Source organism: Callithrix jacchus, chromosome 1 (genome assembly GCF_049354715.1).
Source record: "Callithrix jacchus isolate 240 chromosome 1, calJac240_pri, whole genome shotgun sequence".
NCBI classification, from domain to species: Eukaryota; Metazoa; Chordata; class Mammalia; order Primates; family Cebidae; genus Callithrix; species Callithrix jacchus.
In genome coordinates, this window is record NC_133502.1 from 48,387,879 (window position 1) to 48,414,755 (window position 26,877).

General features: G+C 36.1%; 1 protein-coding gene across 9 annotated transcripts in view; it reads left to right on the forward strand.

Annotated features, from left to right (window-relative positions):
• Window positions 1–3,033: 3,033 nt before the first annotated feature.
• The window catches only part of PCDH9 (protocadherin 9), a 929,699-nt gene continuing 905,855 nt past the window's right edge, over window positions 3,034–26,877 (forward strand). For all 9 annotated transcript variants that reach the window (XM_078349390.1, XM_008985961.4, XM_035275604.3 and 6 more), the window contains exons 1-2: window positions 3,034–3,596; window positions 4,798–7,968. In XM_078349390.1, coding sequence (XP_078205516.1) covers window positions 4,933–7,968 — 3,036 coding nt within the window. In that variant the 5' untranslated portion in view covers window positions 3,034–3,596; window positions 4,798–4,932. The remainder of the gene's footprint in view (window positions 3,597–4,797; window positions 7,969–26,877) is intronic.

The window sequence follows — 26,877 nt, forward strand, 5'->3', positions numbered from 1 at the left end:
AATTAAAAGTCTAATATATATACTGGAAGATCAGTATTGGAAATCTAACACTTTATTAAATTCACTAAAGAAAAACAATGACAAAATGCAGCATAAAAACAAATAGATGTTCCCTTACAAAAACTAAAATTAAGACTATTTCCCTAGTTCATAATTATGCAGATCTAACTTTAAAAATTAATATTGAAGAGGTGGATTTATGAACAGCTCTCATTATGAAAATGATTTATATAGTGTTTTGGGCAAAAACCTCAAGTTGTAACAGCACAGGGTTAGGACTATGACCTCTTACATTTAATTTTCCTCTAGGAATATCAATAAGATCTCTAATAATAGTTCTCATTTTGGAGTTTAGAACTCGGATTATTACAGGGCAAATCAGTCTCAACTATTCTAGGCTTAAGAGGTAAAACTGAGACCATTAAGGAATCCCAGTCATTTTACATAATGTCAAATAAACACCTAAAGGCTATAATGCCCTGAGTCTATACCTCTATTTGTCTCTTAAACTCCATCTTCTTTGAAAAGAATTTAGACATAATTCATTCTGGGGCTTTGACCTGTGGTTTTCTTTAATTAAATTAAATCATGTGATGATTTTTTCTCTTCCCTAACCTTCATCTTGTGTTCATACTGAGATTTCATTTATAAGCACGAGGTAATAATGGGTTCTGCCAACACATGAAGCTATCCCTTAGCAAAGAGAAACAATTGCGTTTAATAATGATGTTAAACAATTATTGCTAAGCTATGTGTTGTAACTACAGCATGACTTTGAAATGACTACGGTATGATTAGAATATGATACAACTGTGGTGCTTAGGAAATGAACTGGAAAGTGGCTGTGCTGCTGTGTTTATTGTAAATGTATCAGATTGATGGTCCATTTATTTAAAAACAGTGCAGTGCATAAAATAGGTGACAATTGGAACAATGTACTAGTTTTAATTGTAGATTTTGTGAAGGGCAAAATGATGGTTTACTATGGTAAGATAAAGGAATCATCCTTTAATTCACTGACATTATTCTGTGAGGTGAGGTAATATTTTTCTTTTGACTTTTGGATACTTAAGAGGTCACCCCCATTCTTAAATTTTATATATTCTAATCTAACATAATATTACCATAATAAAAGTTGCTTTGCTATTTAAAAACAATATCAATCTATTATCTGCAAGGAAACTGTTTTATATTTCACATATAAGGGATTAATGGATTTTACAGTGGACTTTTAGACACTATAATTGAACGGTGACTATTTACCTGAGGAAAAGTTTGAATTAAAAAGAACTTACAATTTCATGTTGGAAAATTGTGATGTCAAATGAATTGGTTAAGTAATGTCATTTATTCAGTATATGGCTTGGTAGGCTTGATTCGCGATTTTTTTTTTTTTTTTACTTTTAATTTAAATATCTAAAAATAAATGTTCTTATTTAAAACGAAAACCGATGTACTAAAAAATAAGAGGAATTCTCCAATACGACTTCATAATGCGTAAGTATGTCAATAGCCTTTAATGCCTATGCAGCCCATTACAGAATGGGGAATACACAGGTTTAAAATAAATGCCCTTTATTCTTCCTGTAAGTTAGACCAAGTTATTCAATCATGCACTAAGACCTTCTCAGACTACCTTTATAGGTCATTCAGAAAGTAAATTTTGTTCCAAGTGAACTGTTTCTATGTTAATGCTTCAAAGTTTACTCAGGTATCAGGCGTTTTAAGTGCAAGTCATTAAACCTCTGTGGTTTACTGACTTTAAAAGATCAATTAAGTATATTTACTAGATAGTGCTTTGGGGTCAATATTTGAGAAATAAAGCTATTTTTTTTTTTTCGGGAGTAATTCCATCCAGTTCCTGTCTAAAAAAGAGAAACTTGTGAGGATTTAGCACAGAGCTGGAGTCAGAGAAATGAAATGCATGAGAAAAGAATCACAGGAAAGAAAGTTGGAATCACCGCCTGGGGAAAGGAAGTGTTCCACAGAGTGGTTAACAGCTGCCTGGGACTCCTTCCAGACCCTCGGAAGCAAAGTTTGCAGTGAGGGGCTGGACGCGGGTTTTACAGCAGCCGCGAGGCCGGGCGAGCTCAGGTTCTCAGGTTTCCAAGCGCGGCTGAAGCAGAAGTGCAGGGATCGTCACGATCCACCGCCGCGGCCGGTCCCGCTCCGCTGGAGGAGACTTAGCACGCGTAGCCCACTGGCCCGGGCTGACCTAGGCGATCCCAGACGCTGCCACTTTCTCTTTCCCAGACAGTTTCGGAGACCCTGCATGTAGGAAGTGGTCCGATTAATTTTCTGGACGGTCTCCGCGGAGATTCCAAATTCCGCTGCCCCCACCTTTCGCTGTGCTCCCTCTCTGCCTTTCTTTCCAGTGTCCCCGCCAGCAAAAGCCTCTATTTGCAGCACCAGGCAGGTTGTCCGTTTAACGCGCTCCGGGGATCTGCTGGCTCGTGCTCCCAACCCCGGGGTGGCAAGACGTCTGGCACCTCGGATCCCGGGTAGACTCCCCCATCTGTGCATTTTGGCCACTCCACTTAGCAAGAAGATGTGCGAAGTGTGTGCCTGGAAACGAGCCGCCTCGGTGACCCTCATTCGTCCACAGCGGTGGCCCAAGCTCCCCGGATCCGCGCCCGCGCGTCCTGCGGGGCTCCCGCGCTGCCCTGCCTGCCAGACAGCCCAGGTTCGGAGGTTCGCTCTCCTCCAGCGCTTGCGAGCGCTGCTTCCGCGCGGGCCTGGGGAGCGCCAGCGCGTCCCCACCCCGCCGGACCCTGCTGGGCATGCTCAGTGCACCTCCTGGAACCCGGATCTCCTGGGGTCAGGATTAGATTTCCGGGTTTTCGCGGCTGCCGAGGGGGCGCGGAGGAGGGGAGGCTGGGAGACAGTCAGCGCCTTGTTCCGCGCCCCCTCCCTCGCGCCCGGCTGCGGCCGCCCGCACCGCAAGATGCAGGCCAATCAGGGGCCAGGGGTGGGGCCTGGGCAGTCACGCCCTCCCTCTGGGCTTATTGAGAGTTATATCAAGAAATTCAGTTCAGAGAGAGGAGAGGAGAGGGAGAAGGAGAGAGGGGCAGAGGAGAAGGGAGAGAGGGAGAGCATGCGAGACGGAAAGGGGCGCCTTAGAGTCTCTGAAGCACTCAAGAGATAACCGATTAGGAATTTTTAGGGCAACTGTCACCCGGATAGCTGCCAGAGAATCGCCATCACCGCAACTCTGACGTCTCCTACAAGAAGTTAGAGACTTAAGCAGTATTGGCATCGGATGGAAATGGTATGCTTGATGCTGTGGAAAATATCCCTGAGCTGAAGAAGTGCAACTGGATGTAGCGTGTGTGCCACACAAATACCCAGAAGAACCCAGACCCAGTGGGTAGGAGAGACGAAATGTGGAGAGAATGACTAACGACAAATCCGTGAATTTGTTCTCTGGAGTTGCTAATTTGCCAGCCCGAAGCAACACATTTTACAAGGAGGAAACGTTTTGCTGCTTCTGATTTCTCCCCAAACTGGTGCTACCAGATGCATGGCTTTCTATGTGTTGGAACAAATCATTCCTAACTGCCGCATACTGGGAAAGGGGAAAGGTTGAGGCAACTAACGTAAGTGTAAAGTTTCGCATGCACAATTGTAAATTCTGTGTTTAGATGTGCCCTCCGTGTAGACGGGAGATGTTTGTAATTGGGTAGACGGTTGGGGCAGAGCTCACCTACTCGGCTGTATCTGCATCCCTACCTGCATCACTCTGCCGGAACTAATCTCAGGCATCAGCTACTGTGCAGCCTAATGCAGATAAGATTAGAGCCTGAGAACTGACCAGTCCTACTCAAGTAGGTAGCTGCCTGGAGCCTTGCACCCATTTAAATTGCAGTTATGGGAGCAGAAGCCTTTTTACCTGCATGATTGGGTTGCAGTATTTACGTGTGGCAAATGTTACTAATATTCTAACCAGAGATGAGGATTAAGAAACTGCATTTTTTTTTTCTCTTTGATGTTCAGTAGGAAATATTGTGATGTTACATGGGAATGTTAGCCGCATTTCACTTACATCTCGGCACTCTCTTCCACCTCTAGGATAAGGAATCCTATATTATGATACATTTTTAAAAGTTTTAATGTGTTTATGAATCCTAATGGGGGCAATTTGTCAATATGGAGAAAGGAGAGCAAGCTGTGGGCAAGAAATCAGAAGTCTTGGTGTTGTGCTTTTGGGTGATGAGGATGTGTAGTGGCTGGTGACTACTGCTTCTGATGCTGCAGCGGCATGTCCGGATGCTCGTTTCCCAGTAAGATTGTATTAGAAGGCAGTTGAAGAACTGGGAGGAAAGAAATAGCCTTTTTAGAAAAAAATAGGTGACTCGGTGTGGCAGAGAAGAAAACACATTTGACAAGAGATGAGGCAATTAGCAGGAACCATAAGCTAAATACTTAGGGTTTTTCACTTCCACCTAAAAAGACTGAGGGAGGTGGGTTAGAGGCTAGGAGGAGGGTGAGACAGGGGGAGGGGAAGAGGAGAACAAGAATGCATGTTTTGAATTAAACAGTATTCTGAAAAACAACGTGTGTGAATATAGGTAAAAATAGCAGCTGTCCTTAATTCAAAAGTAGAAAATTTTATTTTCTCCCGGCAAATGCAACAAGCAGGAGATATTTAGTGTTTTTCTCCACAGAGTAAACTTGCAAACAGTGGCAGAGCAAACTGCCATGTTTACTAATGTGCAGGGGAAAATGTGTGGTGATATTTTGTGACGGTGTGTTTTTATTTACTGAAGAATAATATTGTCTATACGATTGTATTGACAGTGGCTGTCTCCAAATAAGTGATGAGATATAATGCATCCTCCAGTCCTTGCACGCTTCCTCTTGCAATTTGTGCATCATTCCTCAGTGGAAACCTTTAAACCCTAAAATCCAGGAAAAGAAAGTAAATACATTATCATGGACCTGAGGGATTTTTACCTGTTGGCTGCTCTGATTGCCTGTTTAAGGCTGGATTCCGCAATAGCTCAAGAACTTATTTACACTATTAGAGAGGAATTGCCTGAAAATGTGCCCATAGGAAACATACCAAAGGATCTGAACATTTCTCACATCAATGCTGCCACAGGGACCAGCACCAGCCTTGTCTACAGACTGGTTTCTAAAGCTGGGGATGCCCCTTTGGTGAAAGTATCCAGCAGCACTGGGGAAATTTTCACAACCTCCAACAGGATAGACAGAGAAAAACTCTGTGCTGGCGCCTCATATGCTGAGGAGAATGAGTGTTTCTTTGAACTTGAGGTGGTGATCCTCCCCAATGACTTCTTCAGGCTGATCAAAATAAAAATAATTGTCAAGGATACCAATGATAATGCCCCCATGTTTCCATCTCCTGTCATCAATATTTCCATTCCAGAAAACACTTTGATCAACAGCCGCTTTCCAATTCCATCAGCAACAGATCCTGACACAGGCTTCAATGGTGTACAGCATTATGAATTGTTAAATGGTCAGAGTGTTTTTGGACTGGATATCGTGGAAACTCCGGAGGGAGAGAAGTGGCCACAATTGATTGTTCAGCAAAACTTGGATAGAGAACAGAAAGATACCTATGTGATGAAAATCAAAGTAGAGGATGGAGGCACTCCACAGAAATCCAGTACGGCCATACTGCAGGTCACAGTAAGTGATGTAAATGACAACAGGCCGGTGTTTAAAGAGGGTCAAGTAGAGGTGCATATTCCAGAGAATGCTCCTGTAGGTACCTCTGTAATTCAGCTCCATGCCACAGATGCAGACATAGGCAGCAATGCTGAAATCCGGTACATTTTTGGTGCCCAGGTCGCCCCTGCAACCAAAAGACTCTTTGCTTTAAATAATACTACTGGGCTGATTACAGTTCAGAGGTCCTTAGACAGAGAGGAGACAGCCATTCACAAAGTGACAGTGCTGGCTAGTGATGGCAGCTCCACTCCTGCTCGAGCAACGGTTACCATCAATGTCACCGATGTAAATGATAACCCTCCTAACATAGACCTCAGGTACATTATAAGTCCCATCAATGGCACCGTGTATTTATCTGAGAAAGATCCTGTCAATACAAAGATTGCCCTAATTACAGTTTCAGATAAGGACACAGATGTGAATGGCAAAGTGATCTGTTTTATTGAAAGAGAGGTCCCATTTCATTTGAAGGCAGTTTATGACAACCAATATTTGTTAGAGACCTCTTCTTTGTTGGACTATGAGGGCACCAAAGAATTCAGCTTTAAAATTGTTGCCTCTGATTCTGGGAAGCCCAGTTTAAATCAGACTGCCCTGGTAAGGGTTAAGCTTGAGGATGAAAATGACAACCCACCAATTTTCAACCAGCCTGTAATTGAGCTGTCAGTTTCTGAAAACAACCGACGTGGGTTATACTTAACAACTATTAGTGCCACAGATGAAGACAGTGGGAAAAATGCAGACATTGTTTATCAGCTTGGACCGAATGCCTCCTTCTTTGATCTGGACCGAAAAACAGGAGTTTTGACAGCCTCCAGAGTCTTTGACAGAGAAGAACAAGAACGATTCATTTTTACAGTAACTGCCAGGGACAATGGAACCCCTCCCCTCCAAAGCCAAGCGGCTGTGATAGTTACTGTTCTGGATGAGAATGACAATAGCCCCAAGTTTACTCATAATCATTTTCAATTTTTTGTGTCTGAGAATCTGCCAAAGTATAGTACTGTGGGGGTAATCACAGTGACAGATGCAGATGCTGGAGAGAATAAAGCTGTGACTCTTTCCATTCTAAATGACAACGATAATTTTGTGTTGGATCCCTATTCCGGAGTCATAAAGTCAAATGTCTCCTTTGATAGAGAGCAGCAGAGTTCCTACACTTTTGATGTCAAAGCCACTGATGGAGGACAGCCACCTCGTTCCTCTACTGCAAAAGTAACTATCAACGTCATGGATGTCAATGACAACAGCCCAGTTGTCATTTCTCCACCATCTAATACTTCCTTTAAGTTGGTGCCCCTCTCAGCCATTCCTGGCTCCGTGGTAGCAGAAGTTTTTGCAGTGGATGTTGACACTGGAATGAACGCTGAACTAAAGTATACTATAGTGAGTGGAAACAACAAAGGCTTATTTCGGATTGATCCAGTAACAGGTAACATTACTCTGGAAGAAAAACCAGCACCTACTGATGTGGGATTGCATCGCTTGGTGGTCAACATAAGTGACCTGGGGTACCCTAAATCTTTGCACACACTTGTGCTTGTATTTCTTTATGTTAATGACACTGCTGGAAATGCCTCCTATATCTATGACTTGATCCGCAGGACTATGGAGACCCCGCTGGACAGGAACATAGGGGATAGTAGCCAACCCTATCAAAATGAGGACTATCTAACCATCATGATTGCCATCATCGCCGGCGCCATGGTGGTCATCGTTGTGATCTTCGTCACTGTTCTGGTGCGCTGTCGCCATGCATCAAGGTTCAAAGCAGCTCAGAGGAGCAAGCAAGGTGCCGAATGGATGTCCCCAAACCAGGAGAACAAACAAAACAAGAAAAAGAAAAGAAAGAAAAGGAAGTCTCCCAAGAGCTCTCTTTTGAACTTTGTTACTATCGAAGAGTCCAAACCTGATGATGCAGTTCATGAACCAATCAATGGGACAATAAGCCTGCCGGCTGAACTGGAGGAACAAAGTATAGGAAGATTTGACTGGGGCCCGGCACCTCCAACCACGTTCAAGCCTAACAGTCCTGACCTGGCCAAGCACTACAAATCTGCTTCTCCACAGCCTGCTTTTCATCTCAAACCAGACACTCCAGTTTCTGTGAAAAAGCATCATGTGATTCAGGAACTCCCTTTGGACAACACCTTTGTCGGGGGTTGTGATACCCTTTCTAAACGCTCTTCCACTAGTTCAGATCACTTCAGTGCCTCAGAGTGCAGTTCCCAAGGAGGCTTCAAGACAAAGGGCCCCTTACACACCAGACAGGTAAACGAGCACTTTTACTGGTCTATAAGTACTGCATACAAGTGCCCAGTCAACCAGTATTAACGTGCCAGTGTGTCTATTGTTTTGGTCTAACTTTAGCTTAGTTATAAAGAGGTTAAAAAAAAACTTGACCCCTTTTCTATTCCTCTGGGGCTCAGTCAAGAATTTTTAGAGCAGCTTTGAAATTTCTGAGTTCTGAGAATATTTTAACCTCCCAGTTTCCTTCAAATGGCAAAAGATGAAAAGAGAAAATTATTCCAAAATGTCCCAAGATAATGTTTGCTAAAAGAAGGAAACCTGTCCTGATATGCCAAATTCTGCTCCTGGGGTTTCCAAATTGAGTGCTTCAAGATTTTCACCTTACCTTTTGATCTAAAAAGTCACCTTCAAATCTCAAGTTTTAAATGACTTTTGAAGGTGTGACTGCAATTATGTTGGAGTTGTGATTGCTAAAGGGGTTAATTTTTTTTTAGTCTCTGAACAGGGTAGTAGAATATTAAATGTACATCAGCTGTGAAGCACATGCTTGTTGATAGATTGCAACTAAGCCATATAGGAAGTCTTCTCTTTGATTTAAATTATTTTATTGTAATATATTAAATTCGGTACTTAATAGAAAGATTTTTAGTGTCCACGGTGGCTAAATACTCTTTTGAAAAACGAAAAAAAAAAGGAATGCTTGCTGCCTAATATAACTGATTTATAAAGAAAAGAATGAATCCATTGTAAATATTCTCTCATCTTAGTAATGCATAAGTGATCTGTCATAACTCATTTTAAACTGTGAAACATGCCATATGAAGAGGGATTAAGAGGCTGAGAAACTCATATTTCAACCAAATCCAGAATTAGTTTTTCGTAGGTCTAATAATTCCTTGTTAATAAAGATTTAAATGCAGCGCTGTCTAATTTATTTCACTGGTGCTTGTCTGTTGCCACAAAATTTGAATATCGATAATAGCCTGTAGATGGCACTAGGGTATCATGTCGCTTGTGCTGGCCAGGTGCCAATCCCGCAGTAGCAAGGAGAAGGGGGAGGGAAGGATCAAGCTGGTAGTACAGCCAAAGATACCTTTTATTTAATGATAGTTGCTCTGGAGCAACTAGCATTTAAGTTTATTTGCTTGCTCTTTTGTGATTAGCTCTCAGCACACCAACTTTCTAGGATTTCGTAATGCTAGTTCTGTCTTTGTCAGTATGGAGTTCACCTATGGTGATGGCCCATCTGTGCTTGTTTATAAATAAGGAACACATAGATTTTTAAAAATCAAGTAAGGCAAAATTAATTTGCAGAACAGTATTGACAGTTATCATTGATTAGTCTTTGGAGAATCAAGAGTTTTCCTTTTCTGAGTGGGGGGTGAAGTAGGGTGTTTTATTGAAACAGTTTCCCCCTTACCTACTATCATTTTTTCCTCTGGAATGACTAAAGGCTTTGTGGTAATAAAATATTTCTAAAAGTAATTTTGGACAATGAGTCACACAGATAATCCCAGAACATCAAGTATAATATGTACCACCATACAACTAAAATCTCCATTTTTCAAAGTAAAATATTAAACGCTAGAGCACTTTAAAAATGCAAATATTTAGAGCTTAAATACACAAGAAGAAATGACTTAAATTAGTATAGAATTTTAAAGGAGACTATGAGGTTATTACATATAAGTCAAAGTTAGCAAGACTAATTTTTGTGTTAACTTTGTTAGCGTTTGAAAAGAAGTTGATGTTCTAAAATTTAGAAAATATTCAGATTTAGTAAAGGTTTTTAAAAGTTAAATGGTTAACCAGGATAAGAAAAATTTATGAAATGAGTTTAACTAAAAAGTTGTTCTTTTAAGGAACAGAACGATTTTTAAAATGATTGACTTCTATTGTGAAGGTCACTCACAATACACTTATGTTATTTTATGATATGCATAATTATGCTGAGAAGCTAATATGATTTAAAACTTTTCAGGTAAAATCTGACATTTGTTTTCCAAAGAAATGTACTGATATAATTCCAGCATCATCTTTTTTTTTGTCTATATGTGGCGGTAGTAGCATTGATGTGTAGAACCACATTTTCTGACCTCCCCAAAAGTTGAACTTATATATAATGCACTGACATAAATGTTAAGTGCATTCCAGCAAAGTATGCAAAGGTTCTTTTGTTGAAGGTTAGTCGGTCATAAAAGTCTTTGTATGATGTAATCTTTCAAATAGGATACTAATTCTCTAACTGGAACTAAAGTGCATTTTAGAAATTCCTTGTGACAGTGTGTCACTTTGCAGTTCTCCTATAGGTATTCCAATATTCAAATAGAGCTAGGTAATTCACTATTTTGATAAAGAGCTATTAAAATGGCTTTGCTTACACCTTTTAAATGTTTTCATGCTAAAAAAGAAATATTGTGATGTTGGGGAAAAGAAATGGAAGCTGGTAGAGAAGTGGTGGTGATATACAGAGCAATATGGACATTTTTTTGGAGAAAAAGAAGCATATTGCCTGTGACTGAACAACATAAAATATATAGTAGCCTTTAAAAATTTGTTTTAACTGCACTGTATGATTGTTATCTGCAGATGTTCTAATTAAGCTGAAAAGTAAAAACTTTTTCAACTAGTGGCTTTTATATAAATTGTGCTCCTGAAGCTACACAATTTTGAAAGAGTAACATTTCTTACTACAAAAACTTTCAAAGGAATTTATTTTAAAAAAATCATCTGTGAAGAGTTTAGTTGCATGAGCACTATTGCTCACATCGTCTTTTCGTTTTATGCTGTTCATTGATATGTGGGTACAATGCAAGATTCTTGAGTAAAAGGTTACCAAACTTAAATTTTACTCATTTATACTGTGTGTATAATGAAAACATAATGTCTGACTCTTAGATCTTGAACTTCAAGATAGGTACATCAATTCCTATATTGTCTGATATTTTTCCCCTTACTATTTTCCCTTGTGTCAACCTGCAAAGAACGTTAAGAAACAACTACACATCATACTCCTCATTCACTCTGTTTTATAAAGCTTTCATGTGTCACTGAATTTTTCACAGATTATTTCTTACAAATTTTTGGAAGGGTCATTAGCCTTTACAGGTTAAGAATTTTCCTTTTTTTTTTCTTGGCAAAATATTATGTCTTGGTATTTATTTATAAAACAACAACAACAAAGTTGATAGCCAAAAGGTTAAGAGGATGAAAAAGACATTAGCAATTCCAATAAGGCTTTAAATGATAAAATTCATTGGTTTATTTGTCTAAAAGAAAAACAATATTGTTGACAGATACTGTTTTAAAATATGATATTGATTCTCACTGTGGAATGTCTGGGAATCATCTGGAGTACTTCTTAAAACAGGATTGTTGGGTTCTACTCCAGAGATTCTGATTTAGTACCTCTGAGATCAGGTCTGAAAATATACATTGCTAACAAGTTCCTAGGTGATATTGATGCTGCTTGTCCAGGGCCCACACTTTGAGAACCACTGCCTTAGCATATTGAAACAGGAAGTGCCAGCCTCTTTCCCTCTCATATAATCATTACCAGAGGACCTGTTTTTGCGCAGCCCAACTCTCAGCCCACTTATTGACAGCTGTTTTATTGTAGCTGGAGGCTTTACAGTAAGCTGTTTATTGCTGTTTCCCAACCCAGTTGACAGCATTTGGGGAATTAATTTTCTTGGTCCCTGTGTGGTTTTTTGCAGGGTGGGAAGAGGGACGATAAATGAAAATGTTAAAGTAAAAGAAGTAGTCACCCATTTACATTTGACAACTTCTTCAAGTAGTAAAACAGCCTGTAAGAGTTGCACTAGACTTTGGTTCTGGGTAAACATCCGTTTAATTTTCTGTATGAAATACTTATTTTAGAGCTTTAAGCATCCTAACTTTTCACAATCTCGAGTGTTTGTTCATATATATTTGACTATATGTTGAGGAATGTGTACACTGAACATGTGTATGCATGCTGTACTTAAGTGTATACATGTATTTTTACAGTATAAAGGGAATTTCTTCTATTCCAAACCATTTAGAGAGACCATATTACATTTATGATTACTTTTCATTTTTGAATAATCCACTGCAACCACTACCGAAATGTTATTATGTCGTGTAAAATGCAGAAGGCAGTCATAGAACTGATATTTAGAACAGCCAGGAAAAAAATGTAATTGAAAGTGAAGGGAGCAAATGATAACTAGTGTGAGGCTAACAAAAAACTTTAAGATATTTTCAACTATTGAGTTTTAGAATAGATCTATATAGTGACAGTTGAACACAGGTGACAATTGATCCCGTAAATAGAAATCATTTTTAAAATGTTATCAGCTGTGATTTTTATTTCTATGGGCTTTTTGGCTAAGTACGTTATGGTCATGAAGTCAGTTTTCATACTTAAGAGGTAGAAGATACCCAGAACCCTTGTATATAGACAAAGGTTTTTGAAATGAGGGTAGGCCATCCATTCAAACTGGCAATCTTTCTAGTCGGGTTTGTGAGACAAATATTTGATTATTTTTTTCCATCTTGATATTTCTAAACTATCAAATTTAAGATGCATTTTGACATTCCATTGTTAATAACCTTGAAGAGAATTAAAATGAAAAGTTCCTATTGTATTAAATATAGACATGTCTGCTGATTTCTGAATATTTGTTACCATAGAGAAAATAATATGTGTGGTGAAAATATTCCATTCTCTTATTATTAATTTTTTGTTGCCATTAATTCTAAATTTAGAAACAAGGCACATTAATGTTCTCCTTAGTTTCAGGTCAGTTATCCTCATAGTGAGACAAGACAGGCTTTGGTGTCATTAAAATTACTTTGAAAATATTATACTTGTAATAACATGTTACATTCTTATGGTATAAACATATTCTTGTTTTTTAAATAATTGCAAGCTATCATTTATCTTCTCATGATTGCGTATATTAAATTGAAATATGTGAAATAGTAAAATGGAGACACTTTAGATGTAAGGAAAGGCCTCAAATGTAAAATCAAATTTTCTCACAATTAATGAGGATTTATATAAAACCTTGAGGTTTCATTTTCATATTGATGTATTTAAAATATCTATAAATTATACCTATAATATTAGATATGGCATCATAATGAATTCTTTTTCATATTACATAATGTTATACTACATTATGGAGATATGAAAATGACACCTTTATATCATTTTATTTTCTGTAGTCTTGTTTCCACAACAATTTTTCTTCTATTTATTGAGATTGTTTTTATTTCTAAATTTTTCTTTTTGTTTTTTTGGTTGGGGGAATTCAGAAATCCACCAAATGCTGAAAGTTACAGTCGTAGCCTTCCTTGGTCCAGATATACCAGTCCGGGTGTTGACAGGGTTTCAGGGCCAAGTCAAATATCTGTATTGCTTTTTTACAATACTTCTTAGTTTGACTTTGTTAAAGGTTAACTCTTAGCTTGTAAATAGTTAAAAACAAAACAAAACTGGAAATCCAGTGGATTGTTATTTTGACTAAAAGTCCTTGGTGCAAGCTTTCTGTGAATTTTGTTTGGTGTTTTCTTGAAGGTAATCCTTCATTATAACTAGAAATTACTCTCTTGCTAATATTAGTAAATCATTTAATATCTTACATAGTTCACTGAGTTGGAAAGTACAAATTAGTTGATGTGGGTTTTTTAAAGTTTGGTCTTCCTGACACCCAACTTCACATTCAATTTTTTTCCCCACAATTCATTACATATAAGAACCCTAAAATTTATATGAGGTTTGTTAAAATATGACTCTAATTACTGGCCAGGCATTAGTACAAATTTGGAAATGCAAGTCAGGAAGAGGCTTATTCTAAAGTTTTGCGGAGGCATAGAAGTCAGACGTTTTAATAATTAATAATGCTAATATCTTATGGCCTTTGACATAATCAGCAATACCCAAATCTGCATTATACTACAGAAGTAAAGACAAATGTAGAAATAGGATCTCTCATGTACATAAGGAGATATACTCTGCTGTTTAAGATTTCATTGGTTGTTATTTAAGAAAACTGTCAAATCTGTCAAACATTTCATTTAGAAAGGAACACATGCTTTTTGCCTTTGTTTGATACAAACCTATTGGGCTGTCAGTCATCAGAAACATAGAACAAAAAAGATTTATTACCATGATTGACATTTTGCTTTTGATTTGGCTTTTGATTTATATTCTTTTTTTCTGTAAGCCAAGATTCATTAAAATTTCAAATTTCTAAATAAGTTAAACAACTGTCCTTTTTTAACAGTAAAGCGTGATACAGGAATAAACTGGAAAAACAACCCATATTTAATCTTTCTCACTCATATTTTTATCCTATAGACAGTTTGTCTCTGATAGACGAGAATAGTGGCAGAATCAGTAGAATGTTCTGAGCCATAGCATATAAATATAAGCAATGCAGAACTCAAAGTCATTCATTAAGGATCTGTTTTTACATATTTATTCATTATTTAAATGGCATATGAAAATATTTTCCCTTGATCTTTAACAGTTTGATTGATTAGAGTACCATAAGCACATATCATATTTAAAATGAGGGGCTTGGGACCACCTGTACAGCTAATGGCAAAGGTAGAAGCACAGTCAAGATCTTTGAGGAATATTTGATTGATTCTATCATTTTATACTAATTATTCCAGATCCTCGAGAAAATATATGAAATTAATTTATCTGTTCTTGAAAGGACTCTGCTCAGTACAGCTTCACCACTTATTAATTTATATAGATTTTTAATTGTGTGAGCTGTGGGAAAGAATGGAAATGTGGTCAGTTTTATCAGGTTTGTATAATATCTTGTATTTTAACATTCTTGCATAGTTTGTGTCTCTATCTGACCATCTCTGCATTTAAGTATTACACTGCTTTGTTAATATCCACTCTCTGGGCCTTTTTCAGTCTGTTAGCAGTTGATTAAGAAACACTCTAATCCCTTTCAGGATATTGAGGAGCTAATGGATTGCAGAGTATTTGGGTCTTTAAGCTTCTATTGTAAATGGTATGAAGAATTGTCATTGAGCTGATATTTGCATATATCTCTCTCAGTGCTAGTTACTTTGCTTCCTTTTTGTCCTCTTAATCTTCAGCTTTCATTCAGAGAATATTTATTTTAGTCGGAAATAAGCATGCCAGTGATAGAAATTTGGGATTCACCTCCAAATGAATGCCATCACAGACAGGGAAGCTCTGGCACATTTTGCATAGATCTGTATGAACACAGTGAACCCTTCATAAGCTCTTAGATTGCAGGAAATCAGCGCTGAAAATTAAGTGGGGTTTTAGAGATTTGCAAAGTAGAGAGCTTTGTATAATGCTGGTATTGCAGGTGCCTATTAAATATGAAGTAAAGGCTTTGTAATACAACTAGCTAACACATTTCCCTCCACATTAGAGTGATTTATAGCCTAGGGAATTAGTCTTGCCTATTTTTTTTCCAAATGCAGAAACATTGGATGTGTCTGAAAGAATAAAAATCTCAAATACATGCCTTACAATGGACTGATGTGCTGTTTGATGATTCTAATTATTCAAGATAGATGATGCAGGCTTGCTTGTACTTCCTTGTGGTATCTCTGATGCCCATGATCTGGCCTTCATTTCTCCTGAGAAGAAACTCTCAATTGTGTGTGCAGACTGTCTTCTGAACATAAATCAGATTAACACCCTAGGTATCTATAAGACTATAGAGCATTACCATAATGAAGAGGCCTGGATACCAAGTGAATGCTTCCATCCTCATCGGAGTTGCTATTGAATCATTTCTCAAACTGTATTTTTAGTATTCATCTTGGCTGCATTGGTAACTTGTGTGTATTTGTAGCACAGCATTTTGTTCTAGACATACATGGATTTCAATATATTTACCTTCATGACAAAGTTTAGTAAAATCCCTTGCAGTTCTTTAATGCTTAATGTCTTTGACTAGCCTGTTAGATATAAATCGGAACAAATAGCCCTGCATATTTTAAAATGATTTTACAAATCCTATATTTTCACATATGAGAAAAAGTGTGTAATCCATATGCAACCCACAGTAGGCACAGGGGCTTGTGAGAGTCATGATAGATGATTGATTTAGAAAAGAAAACAGTTTGTGCAAGACAATAGCAACTGCAATTCAGTGAATTAGGGTTTTTATTTCTTATTAAACAAACCTCAATAAGGAAAAAAAATGGAAACACAGAAGGACTTATGAAATGAAGCTGTATCTTTTACAGAAGGAGAATGTCTTCTGACAGTAGTAGTTCTGTAGTAGACATTTTCTGGAAAGAAAAATACTGGTGGTTTTTTGGATTCAGTGGATGCAACCAATCTGTGCCTCTGTGTGATGGCAGCTGCATGCTGAGGACTTTCAAATACAGAGCTACATAGGATTCGGCAGGAAACTTTTTGTAGAAGGTGCAAGTGACAAATGGAGACAAAATGGAGTGAGTTCTGAGTTGTGAGTCGATGTCCTCCTGTCTCATATATTCATGTCATTGAGCCGATTTTCACATTGGATGTCTAGAATCACAATAGCCTTCCTTATGTGTGTCAGCTGGGAACACACCTGAACTGGCTACTTTTCTTTGCTCCATTTCTTGTCATTCACTAGGTGGATTATATTCATGTATGTTATTAATACATATGATTTCTTATTTCTTGATAGATTTTAAGGTGATGTAAAATCATTTCTGCATAATCTTCTCCATATATACATATTTGCTTAAGACAACCATAGAGTGTAAAAAAAATCTATGATGTGTCCTTTCTTGCTAGACATAGTAACTTCATATTTATTCTGACTTTTGGTCTCAGATAAAACCAAATACTGGTATATCATCACTTAAAGCATAATAATCTTAGAGAATTTAAGAAAGTCCCTCAAAGTAAGACTGTGTCTTACTTACCTTTGTAATTCTAACACTGAGCCCACAACAGTGCTGAGAAGGGTGAACTTAGTAGGCATTCAGTAAATTTTCTTTTGCTATTTTTTAACTGGAGCTTTTCTTACTGATGCCATCTTTCAAGTTAAGGAATAATGTTAGATTTAGCTATATAGATTAATAATATTTCAATTCATTTCCAACCCATTCAAATTTCCAACATAAAAGAGATTGTAGATGTTATACAAAAATAAATTATGTTTCTTTTGCCTCATAACTGAAATAGGTATCAAAATGGCATTAAACCATAGTAAAAATGGACACAGTTTTTAGGATATTATAGTATGACATGAAAGTATTTTCATTCTTGGTCTTAACAGCAAGATTTTTTGCCATGCACTGGCAGCAAAATATGTTGAATTAATTGATTGATTTTTAAGCATGATGATAATTAAGGAAAAGTTTCTTGACACCTAAAGTCTCTGTTTTAGACAATTAAATTCTGCTTTATCTAAGTGTTACTGACTTCTGTATGATACTGGGAGCAACACTCCCCAGGGTTTAAACTATTCCTGCAGGACCATCTGTTATTGGCAGGGACTGTGCATCCTCTCCAGCTGATGTTGTGTCAACCCAGGCGTATTTCAGAATTGTTCCTAACTTAGTCCTGGTTCCTGATGATCTTTGGGTCTCAAATGGCAACTCAGTTAAACCAAATGCTGGTATATCATTACTTAAAGCATAATAATCTTAGTGAATATAAGAAAGTCCCTCAAAGTAAGAGACTGTGTCTTACTTACCTTTGTGTTTCTAACACTGAGCCCACAACAGTGCTGAGAAGGGTGAACTCAGGAGGCATTCAGTAAACTTTGATGTTACCTGAAGATCAGTGATATGGAAATTATATTTTATTTATATAATACTTTCCACTGATTAAATCTTTATAACAAAGACATCATTCGTGTTCAAAATATATTCTCTGATCCCTTAGAGATGTCTGCGGGTCCCGTTTTCTCCCACATTTCTGACATGTCACTGTGTCTGCCCATCATATCATGGTATTTCATATTAGGAAATAACCGGAAGGTAAAAGGTGAGCTAAATAAACAGAATCAGATTCCTTCACTTCCAAGCCTCTTCACCCCAAACTTTTATTTAAACCTTTCAGTACTTAGGTCATTGATTTATTACTTCTAAACATAATGATCAATATATGTACTTTGATAGGTGCCTGATGGAGGTATCTGTTAGTCAGAAAAATAAAGTATCACATTAAAATTCCCTTAATAGACTTTTGACCCATCCAGACAGGATGCTAGAATCAAGTATAAATTCTATAAAAAGAAGCAAAATAATAATTGAATAGTAATTAAATGCAGTGTCTAGCTACTATATTAATTTTAGAAAGGTAAATTTGGTGTCTAATAGAACTCATAGAATAGTTACACACTCTCAAGTCTCCAGTGGACCTTTGAGATTATTTGGCCTACTTAATTCTTATTCTGACTGAAGAAATGGAGACTATGAGAACTAGTTTGATATTTGGAGTGAGAAAAACTGACTTGGTGAACTACTGCATAAAGACTGTGTGACCCTGGGCGCATCATTTAAATGTGCTAGTCCTTGCTTTCCTTGTCTGCAAAATGGGTGTAATCATGCCAAATCCATATAAAGTTGTCATGAGATGAAGTGAACAGATATATGCATCTGTTCACATCTTTTTACATCCTTTCACAACTTTCCCTATGTGAATGGGTTCCCTGAAGAACTTTTTCTGTATATTTATACATATATACATTTATATATGTATAAATGTCTGGCCCACAGTAGTCAGACATTGAAGAAATATTACCTGTTTTCTGCCTCTTGTCCAAGAATAGCAGGTTGCCACTGACAGAGGTTTACACATTCATTTAGTGAATGCTTTCTTGGTTTTGTTTTTGGTTGTTTCCTTGAATCTGAGTTTTGTTACATGTTTTTCACAAGTCCTCTGTGTTAATCTGCTTTTGTGTTAAAACACTATCTGGTTTCTGATTCCTTAGGACTTTTGAAAGGTTGATCTTCATAACAGTATCTTAATATAGCATATTTTATGTTATTTTTTATCTCAGTCCCTGTTGTTTCACATTTGTATAATTGCTTCATCTTTCATTTTGAGTATTTTACCGATTTCATTTGCCCAACATGTTTTAAAATTATCCTATTCCTTTAAGTGTTTGTAATGAATTTACTTCCCCATAGGTTACCCAGAAGCTCCACCCGTCTAGGAATTTTCACCTTATACATCACTCCTATTACAAAACAACATATGAAAGAGTGAATCTGTTTAACAGTCAGTACTTAACACAGCTGGAATCATTTGAAACATGCTGGTTCTTGCTTCCAATCATTCCATAGACTGGAAAGCATCTCTGTTGAGGTAATGGCATCCATGGAGTAATCAAACTACCTAAAATGCCTAAATGTATATGGATCATATTTGTGGGATTCATCAAATTTATGCCAGAAGCATAATAATTTATTAAATTTATGCCAGAAGCATAATTACTATTTTTCTTATTTTAACCTATATTTATTTTATAAGTAAGTTTTTCATGTCTGAATATACAAGTTTGTAATGTTTGAATACATGAGTGACATAATAACATGAATGCGACTCAACAAATACAAGTATTGCACCCCAAAAATATCTTTTGAAAATATCCTGGGGCCAAAATCATTTCCTTTTGTTGGAACAGCTGAAACCAACGTGGTAAAGTTGCTGGTTTGTATTTGGAGCAGAAAATGATGGAGATTTGTTACTAGTTTAATTAACTTTATCAACTAAATAAGAAGTAGATATAGTCAAGTTTCAGTTGGCTTTATTGTGATTTCAGTTGCACAAATTAAATATATAACTTCTTGTTGGTCTTTACCACCCTTGCAGTGCAAATGGTCAATCCAAGTTGTTTTTGGATTGACCATTTGGTTTATTTCTAGTTTTATATAATAGTTCCATAAGAAGAAAAGGATTTAAAACAAAGCAAACTAACAATAAAAATACTCATTCTTTGTGCTTAGACAGTTTAATCAAACACATAAAACCTGAAAAACTGGTGTGATTTTCTTTAGGCTTCTGCTTATTTTACACTAAGATGTTATATCCATTTTATACCACTGGGACACTGAACAGGGCAGGGACATAGTGTGGATAGTATCCTGGATATCAGACCTCTTAAGGTTCTTACAAGGATTATAGCATGGTATACAGTACATGTTCAGTAAATTCTATTTAATCCCACCACATAGGCAGACATGGACGTAATCAGGCAAAATGTCAGTGTTAAACACATTTTAAATGGTTAAAATCAGACTTTAAGGATTTGGATTCATTGCTTTATTTGAAATATTTAGCATTCTCATGGTATCAGGTATATACATATGTATACTATATGAAGCTATATATTTATCATATACTGCTAAATGCCTATTAAGAAGGTTACCATTTTATGTTTTTCATATCAGCGGTTTCCTCTATTAGCTTTCATAATGGAGAGGTAACTGTCTCAGAAAGTCTATGTAAATTCCAGTTCAGATAATGAACAACTATTTATTCTATGAAAACATTTATATTTCCTGGAGTGTACCTTTCACATCTTTCCCTATGTGAATGGGTTCCATGAAGAACTTTTTCTGCCTGCCGAACACTTATTTGAAGGTAAGTCGGACAATGAGATGATATCCAAACTTATCACTAGATTACTAAACCATATCGTATTTTCCCTAATGGATACCAATACTTACTCTAGAATTATATTCTATAATTTTAAATTCGCATGCTTTCAAAAGTATCTGACATTTAACTGTGAAACTTTCTGCTGCCAAAGATCTTGTCATATGATCCACGCATAGATACACAACTAGGCTTTTTTATTTTGTATTAATTCTGTTATTCAACACACATTTAATAACTAAGTGCTGTGCTTCAGGAATAGCATTAGACAATGGGATTTTTTTTTTTTTAAGATCAAAAAACATTGTCTTTCCTTTAAAATATTCCATTAAATTTTAAGCACAATACTTTTTTTCCTTGGAATTTCTTTATTTAAAAAAATACAAGTTCATTCTCGGTTTTAAATAGATGTCATCATTTCCCTGAAATATATTTTTTAAAGTCTCTCTCTCTCACAGTTTTTTAACTACTGTTGGAGACTTGATCTTTCAATGGGGTAATAAAATTCCAAGATCTATTACTCTAATTATAAGAATGCCAGGTTTAAATTTATCCTTTGGTTAATTTGGAGGAAAATGTACTTTTTCATTCTTAAAATCACATTCCTTCTACAGGCAAAGGTGCTAATAAAATATACTAGCAAGTGAAACTTCATTTTTTTAAACTACATGAGATTAGCATATTTGCTATATTAAAAATTACTTTAAAAACATGGCACATATTGATAATGTTGAATAATAACCCAAGCTAAAGTAGACAGTGTTTCTCTAAAAATGGAATTTCATTTGTAGAGGCATCAGATTTGAAAGGGCTATTTCAAGTCATGTTATTTTGAAAAAATGTTTTAGCCTTCACCCTTTAAAAAGACATGTTGAACGTAGATATGGAACATAGATATTAAACTCTGACTGGAATAAATGTTTGGTTTAATTGGCTTTTGCCTCCAGATGGTTCTGATTTTGGCAAGTCCTTTTTCTTATGAATATTTATCACTATACTTCAAGGAACCATGCAATGATATAAATGTTGAAAACAGAGACCTTTATTTTATATATATGTTTTCCTAAATTGAAAAACATACATATCCCGAAAATTTGGTTTTCTTTCATCATAGAAGAAAATGTCATAACTGGCTTTATGTTACAGGAAAAACAGACTATGTTATTTTTATTTCAATCATTTCTAAAACACGAATTTACATATGGATGAATGTTTATATAAGCAGGTCATCCCCAAATTTCAAAATCATATTTCAACCAAAATTTTGTTTTTTGAAAAATAATGCATGTAATGCCTCACCTGCACATTCTTGTACAAACATATTTCAAGAGATAAATCTGTCTTGTCAGAAAACATACCATTTTAATTGCAATTAGACTTCTGTGATAACCATCAAGCTGGTGCCTAACTCTAAAAGGATCTTTCCAACTGTTCTGTGGATGCTTAGGCTTAGGCAGCAATCACCAAGTGATTACTATAATTTAAATGGACTACAAAATTGAAACCTGCTAAAATATGTAGACTTCTGGCATAAAATGTGTATTTACGCTTGTTAATGAAATATTATTGATTAAAATTTTTATTGAAATTATTATTGGATTGATATGACTAACCAAAAAACTATGTAATTCACTTTTTAATACTATGAGATATGGACAGTTCGGTAAGCTAACTTAGAACCAAGCAACAGGATATATTAAGCTTAGAAAGATACATACATTTAAATAAAGATTAGTGTAGAAGTCACATGGGAGTTGCCCTGTCCATAGCAACCAATTTATACATAAAATAAAAAAGGTGGCATTCTCACCTCTATTCGCAGTGACAGTTAACTTCATGTGTTTACATAGTTTCAATTCCTTGATTATTCTGATTTTTATAAGTGACTCCGCAATGCATTACCACATAAAATAAACCAGTAGTGGTTACTAAAATCAGTACTTAGATTTTTCCCATTTTAAATTATTTTCTCTCTTTTTGGCTGTAATAATGTCTATTCAAAACCATTTACACTTTGCTAGAATTGCACTTAGCATCTTGAGAATTCAGTTTTCTCCTCTGAAAATTAGATAATTGGACTCAGCCATTTTTCATTTCTATTATTAAAAATTGAACTACAGCTTTTGTTAATTACTTAGGGAAACATCACTCCTTGGCAGGTTTTCTCTCTCCACCCAACATCCATCTGGCCTACTTCTTTCTATTATCAGTTGATATATGTTCAAATAGTGCACATCAGTGTTAACATTGGCTCAAGAAAAACAATTACAAAGTAAATCACATGGTTCAGTCTCTCCTGACAATGAATGATTTGCAATATTCCCATTGTTTGTATGATCTATGTTATCACTCTCTTGCATTCGTGTTGATAACAGAGTATTGCCTTTATCTTTTCTGAGGTTGCTACCTGATTAATTTTCCCCTTCTGAACTAGAAAATTAACTTTTTCCTCTTAAATTAGAAATCAAAAAACAGAACTATAAAACCTCGAGCAGATTGTTGGCATTTATTGTTTGATTGGAAAGCCGTGAACTTAGTATCATTATGTAGCTACCATGTTTTTATCTGTAATATTACTTTATAATGTTTGATTTTACGTTCCATAGTAACACATTAAGGTGACTTTAGCATATTTCAACTTTTGTTAATATTGAAAAAGTATATATAGGTTTGCAATATTGTGTAAAAAATAAAAATATTAAACAGTGTTAATTTGGGCTGATAATGTTAGTTATCAGGACAAGTCTTAGAAAAGCTAATTTAATCATATGATACCCACTGATTTTATAGACAGTTTCTTCATTCAAAATAAAAGTAATGTTAAATTGAATAAATAATTTGAATAATCAGAATTGCCAATCTCACGCTGAAAGAAAATCAACTTTGGGATTAGAAAAACCAAATTGCAAATTAGCTGAAATAGCACCCAAATATACCACATAAATGCTAAAAAAAAAAAAGTGTTATTTGATTACATGAACATAAAATAAAACTGTTTGCCGTCAATGAGTCTAACACATTTTCTTCAGAATACTGCAGAAATAAGAACCCACAGGATGGTTCTGAATCTTGAACAGCAGCTCAAGAATACTTACTCCAGGCCGGGCGCGGTGGCTCAAGCCTGTAATCCCAGCACTTTGGGAGGCCGAGGCGGGTGGATCACGAGGTCAAGAGATCAAGACCATCCTGGTCAACAAGATGAAACCCCGTCTCTACTAAAAATACAAAAAATTATCTGGGCATGGTGGCGCGTGCCTGTAATCCCAGCTACTCAGGAGGCTGACTGAGGCAGGAGAATTGCCTGAACCCAAGAGGTGGAGGTTGCGGTGAGTGGAGATCGCTCCATTGTACTCCAGCCTGGGTAACAAGAGCGAAACTCCGTCTCAAAAAAAAAAAAAAAAAGAATACTTACTCCTCTAATATCTCAATTTGCTTGTATTTATTATTACTTACTGCATTATACCCTTTCATCTTCTAACAAGTGTAGGAAGACCAAATTCTTTCCGTGTTTTTGATAGAGATACGATGAAGAGATTATTTTACACTGTAGGTGGGTCGGTCAAGGAGTCACTTTGCAAGTTTGGAAAGTTGACATCAATGGAGGAGATATATTAAGTAGTTCCAGAAATGCGACCTTTTGGTCGCAAGACACTTTTTAATCGTATCAAACAGTCTCCAATGCTCACACCCTGAATGCCTTCTTTAAAATGTTCTAAACACTTCCAATTTGAAAAGGGGTTAAAATATAAATGTGGTAAACAAATCACACAAAAAATATACATTCTTAAGGAATTGTTTTTCTTATGTTATAGTCCTCCAAGTGTGCCAATGACATATCTGAAATATGTGTTGCTAAAGTGAGGCATTTTGTGTAATGGCTTAGTTGCCAGACTCAAGTACTGGGAATTCAGTCAATTCTGCTCTTGTAATACATTGTGTTGGCTTTCAGAACAATACTCCTGTGTTTCTCGGGAAAAGATATGAGTGTTTCCCTAATAGGAGAGCAAATGTTATAGCCAATAGTGAGACGTAGGAAAGATATATAATACTTACACAATCTAACGTATCACTTAAAGTACCGTTTGAATAAAGTTTGTCTAGAAATTGTGAGTGTTTTGTTGTATGTAATGACCAATTTCAACATAAAATCAGAGATGTGGCAATGTCAACATCACAAACAGTGGCAGTAAACATGGTGCTGTTATAAATACAGATTGTGTATCCCAAGCCCTTTGCTTTTCTCTACGCATATTCCTCTAACTACTCAGAGATCTGTGTTCTGGTAAAGCCTTCCATAGTGAGAGCTCCTGCTCTATTCTGTCCTATTCAAACATAACCAGCAGCAAATATACTTGCACTTTTTTGCCAGCCAATTCTTTCTTATTTCTGGTGACAGGAGTAAATCTACTTATGAGAAAATAAGAGAAATACTTATCTATAGTCCCAAATGTTTTAATCACTGCCTATGTCAGCCTAATTGTTTCCTAATCAAAAACTGTGAGTATCTAATTTTTGGTCAAAATTGTTTATTATGGAGATTTTACTCATATAGGAAAAAGTGACATAAATATTATTAATACTGAATGACACTAATATGTCATTGGGGAATAACCATATGGCTGTATGAACATGATATGCTTTCTAAATATTCATCCTACAAATATATTGTCATTTGGAGGTTACTGAAAATAAAATCCACCAATTTTTTTAATGTTGATCATATCTCTGACAGGAAATTGTAAGGAATATAAAAGTAATAGAAAACAAAAAAATTAGTTTGTGTCAAATGAACATGCAAGGATTTTGGCATAAGACACACTTTAGCTACTTGGGGTATTAATTAATTAATAAAATGTTAGCAGTAGCTGGCAAGGTGAGAAGATTGACAAAGAACATTCTTCAAATTCGCAGAGCATTGTCAGAGCAAGCATTCCCAGGACAATACAGTGAATCACAGCTATTTGATTAATCAAATCAGTTCTCTATTGTAAAACTACAAAGGTATGATGTCACTGGAATCTGATTTGGAATTGGATGTTTATAGATTAATAAAGTTGTATAGACTGTGCTTTCCAATATTTTGCCTCAAAAAAGAATAAATTCATTAGGAATTTGAACAAAAGTAACGTTACACAACCATTATAGTGTTAGAGTAGCCTGTATAGGGAAAAAGCTATTAATAAAAAGTAATCAATCCATTAATCTCAATGGTGAGCTCTTGGCATTGAAACCATTGATTGCATTGACATGATTAGTCATAGCTTTATTCCTAAAAATGTGAATATACTCTTAAACATACATAAAACTCACTGGCCAAAATAATCCACAGTTAAATTCAGTTAAATAACTAATAATTTCATAGGAAAGTGGAAGATATTTGAGGCTTTGTAAAGAGAGGATCACAGTGTTAACCTTGATACCATTATCTTTTGATTTCTTGAAACTCAGTTTGCAAGGCCTCGAAAGTAGATGTCAAACAGCAGATAATAATAGCTGATAACTACTAAATGTGCCATGTGCCTGGAGTTCTTCTCAGCACTTTACATGTATTAACTCAAATAGGACCAACTACTTTTTGAGGCAGATACTATTATTATTGTCCCTATTTTATAGCTGAAGAGAAGTTGAATGATTTGTTTCAGGTCACAGTTCTAGAAAGGGGAGAATAATTTACAGTTTCAACCCTAGCAGTCTTGTACCAGACACTGTGCTCTTAGCTGCTAATTAGTACTGCCTCTATCATGGAACTTCTATGTAAAACATAAAATTATAGTCAATCAGCAAAAGTAAATTGTGCCAAAAATAAAATGTTTGTGTAAAGGTAAAAAAAAAAAAAAAAAAAAAAAAAAAGATCACTGAAGTCGAATTTAACCTTTATTTATTTATTTTCTTCATTATTATACAAATTTTGCTACCAAGCACAACACAAAGCATTATGACAGAACTATTCCCCGAGACATGGGGAGACACTTTACAATGAATATTCACAGACAGTGTATGGGAAAAGTAGAAATTAGCCTTTGTATCTTTTAGGTAGTTAGATTCTAGATATTTTTTACAGACAGTGAATTTTAGTCATTAATTTTAAAAATTTGCTGTTTTGTTTTTTTTTTTTTTGAGATGAAATCTCACTCTGTCGCTCAGGAGGGAGGGCATTGACGAGATTTCAGCTCACTGCAACCTCCACCTCCCAGGTATGATTCTCCTGTCTCAGCGTCCCGAGTAGCTGGGATTATAGGCACGCGCCACTACAATCAGCTAATTTTTTGTATTTTTAGTAGAAACGGGGTTTCACCCTGTTAGCCAGGATTATCTCGATCTCCTGACCT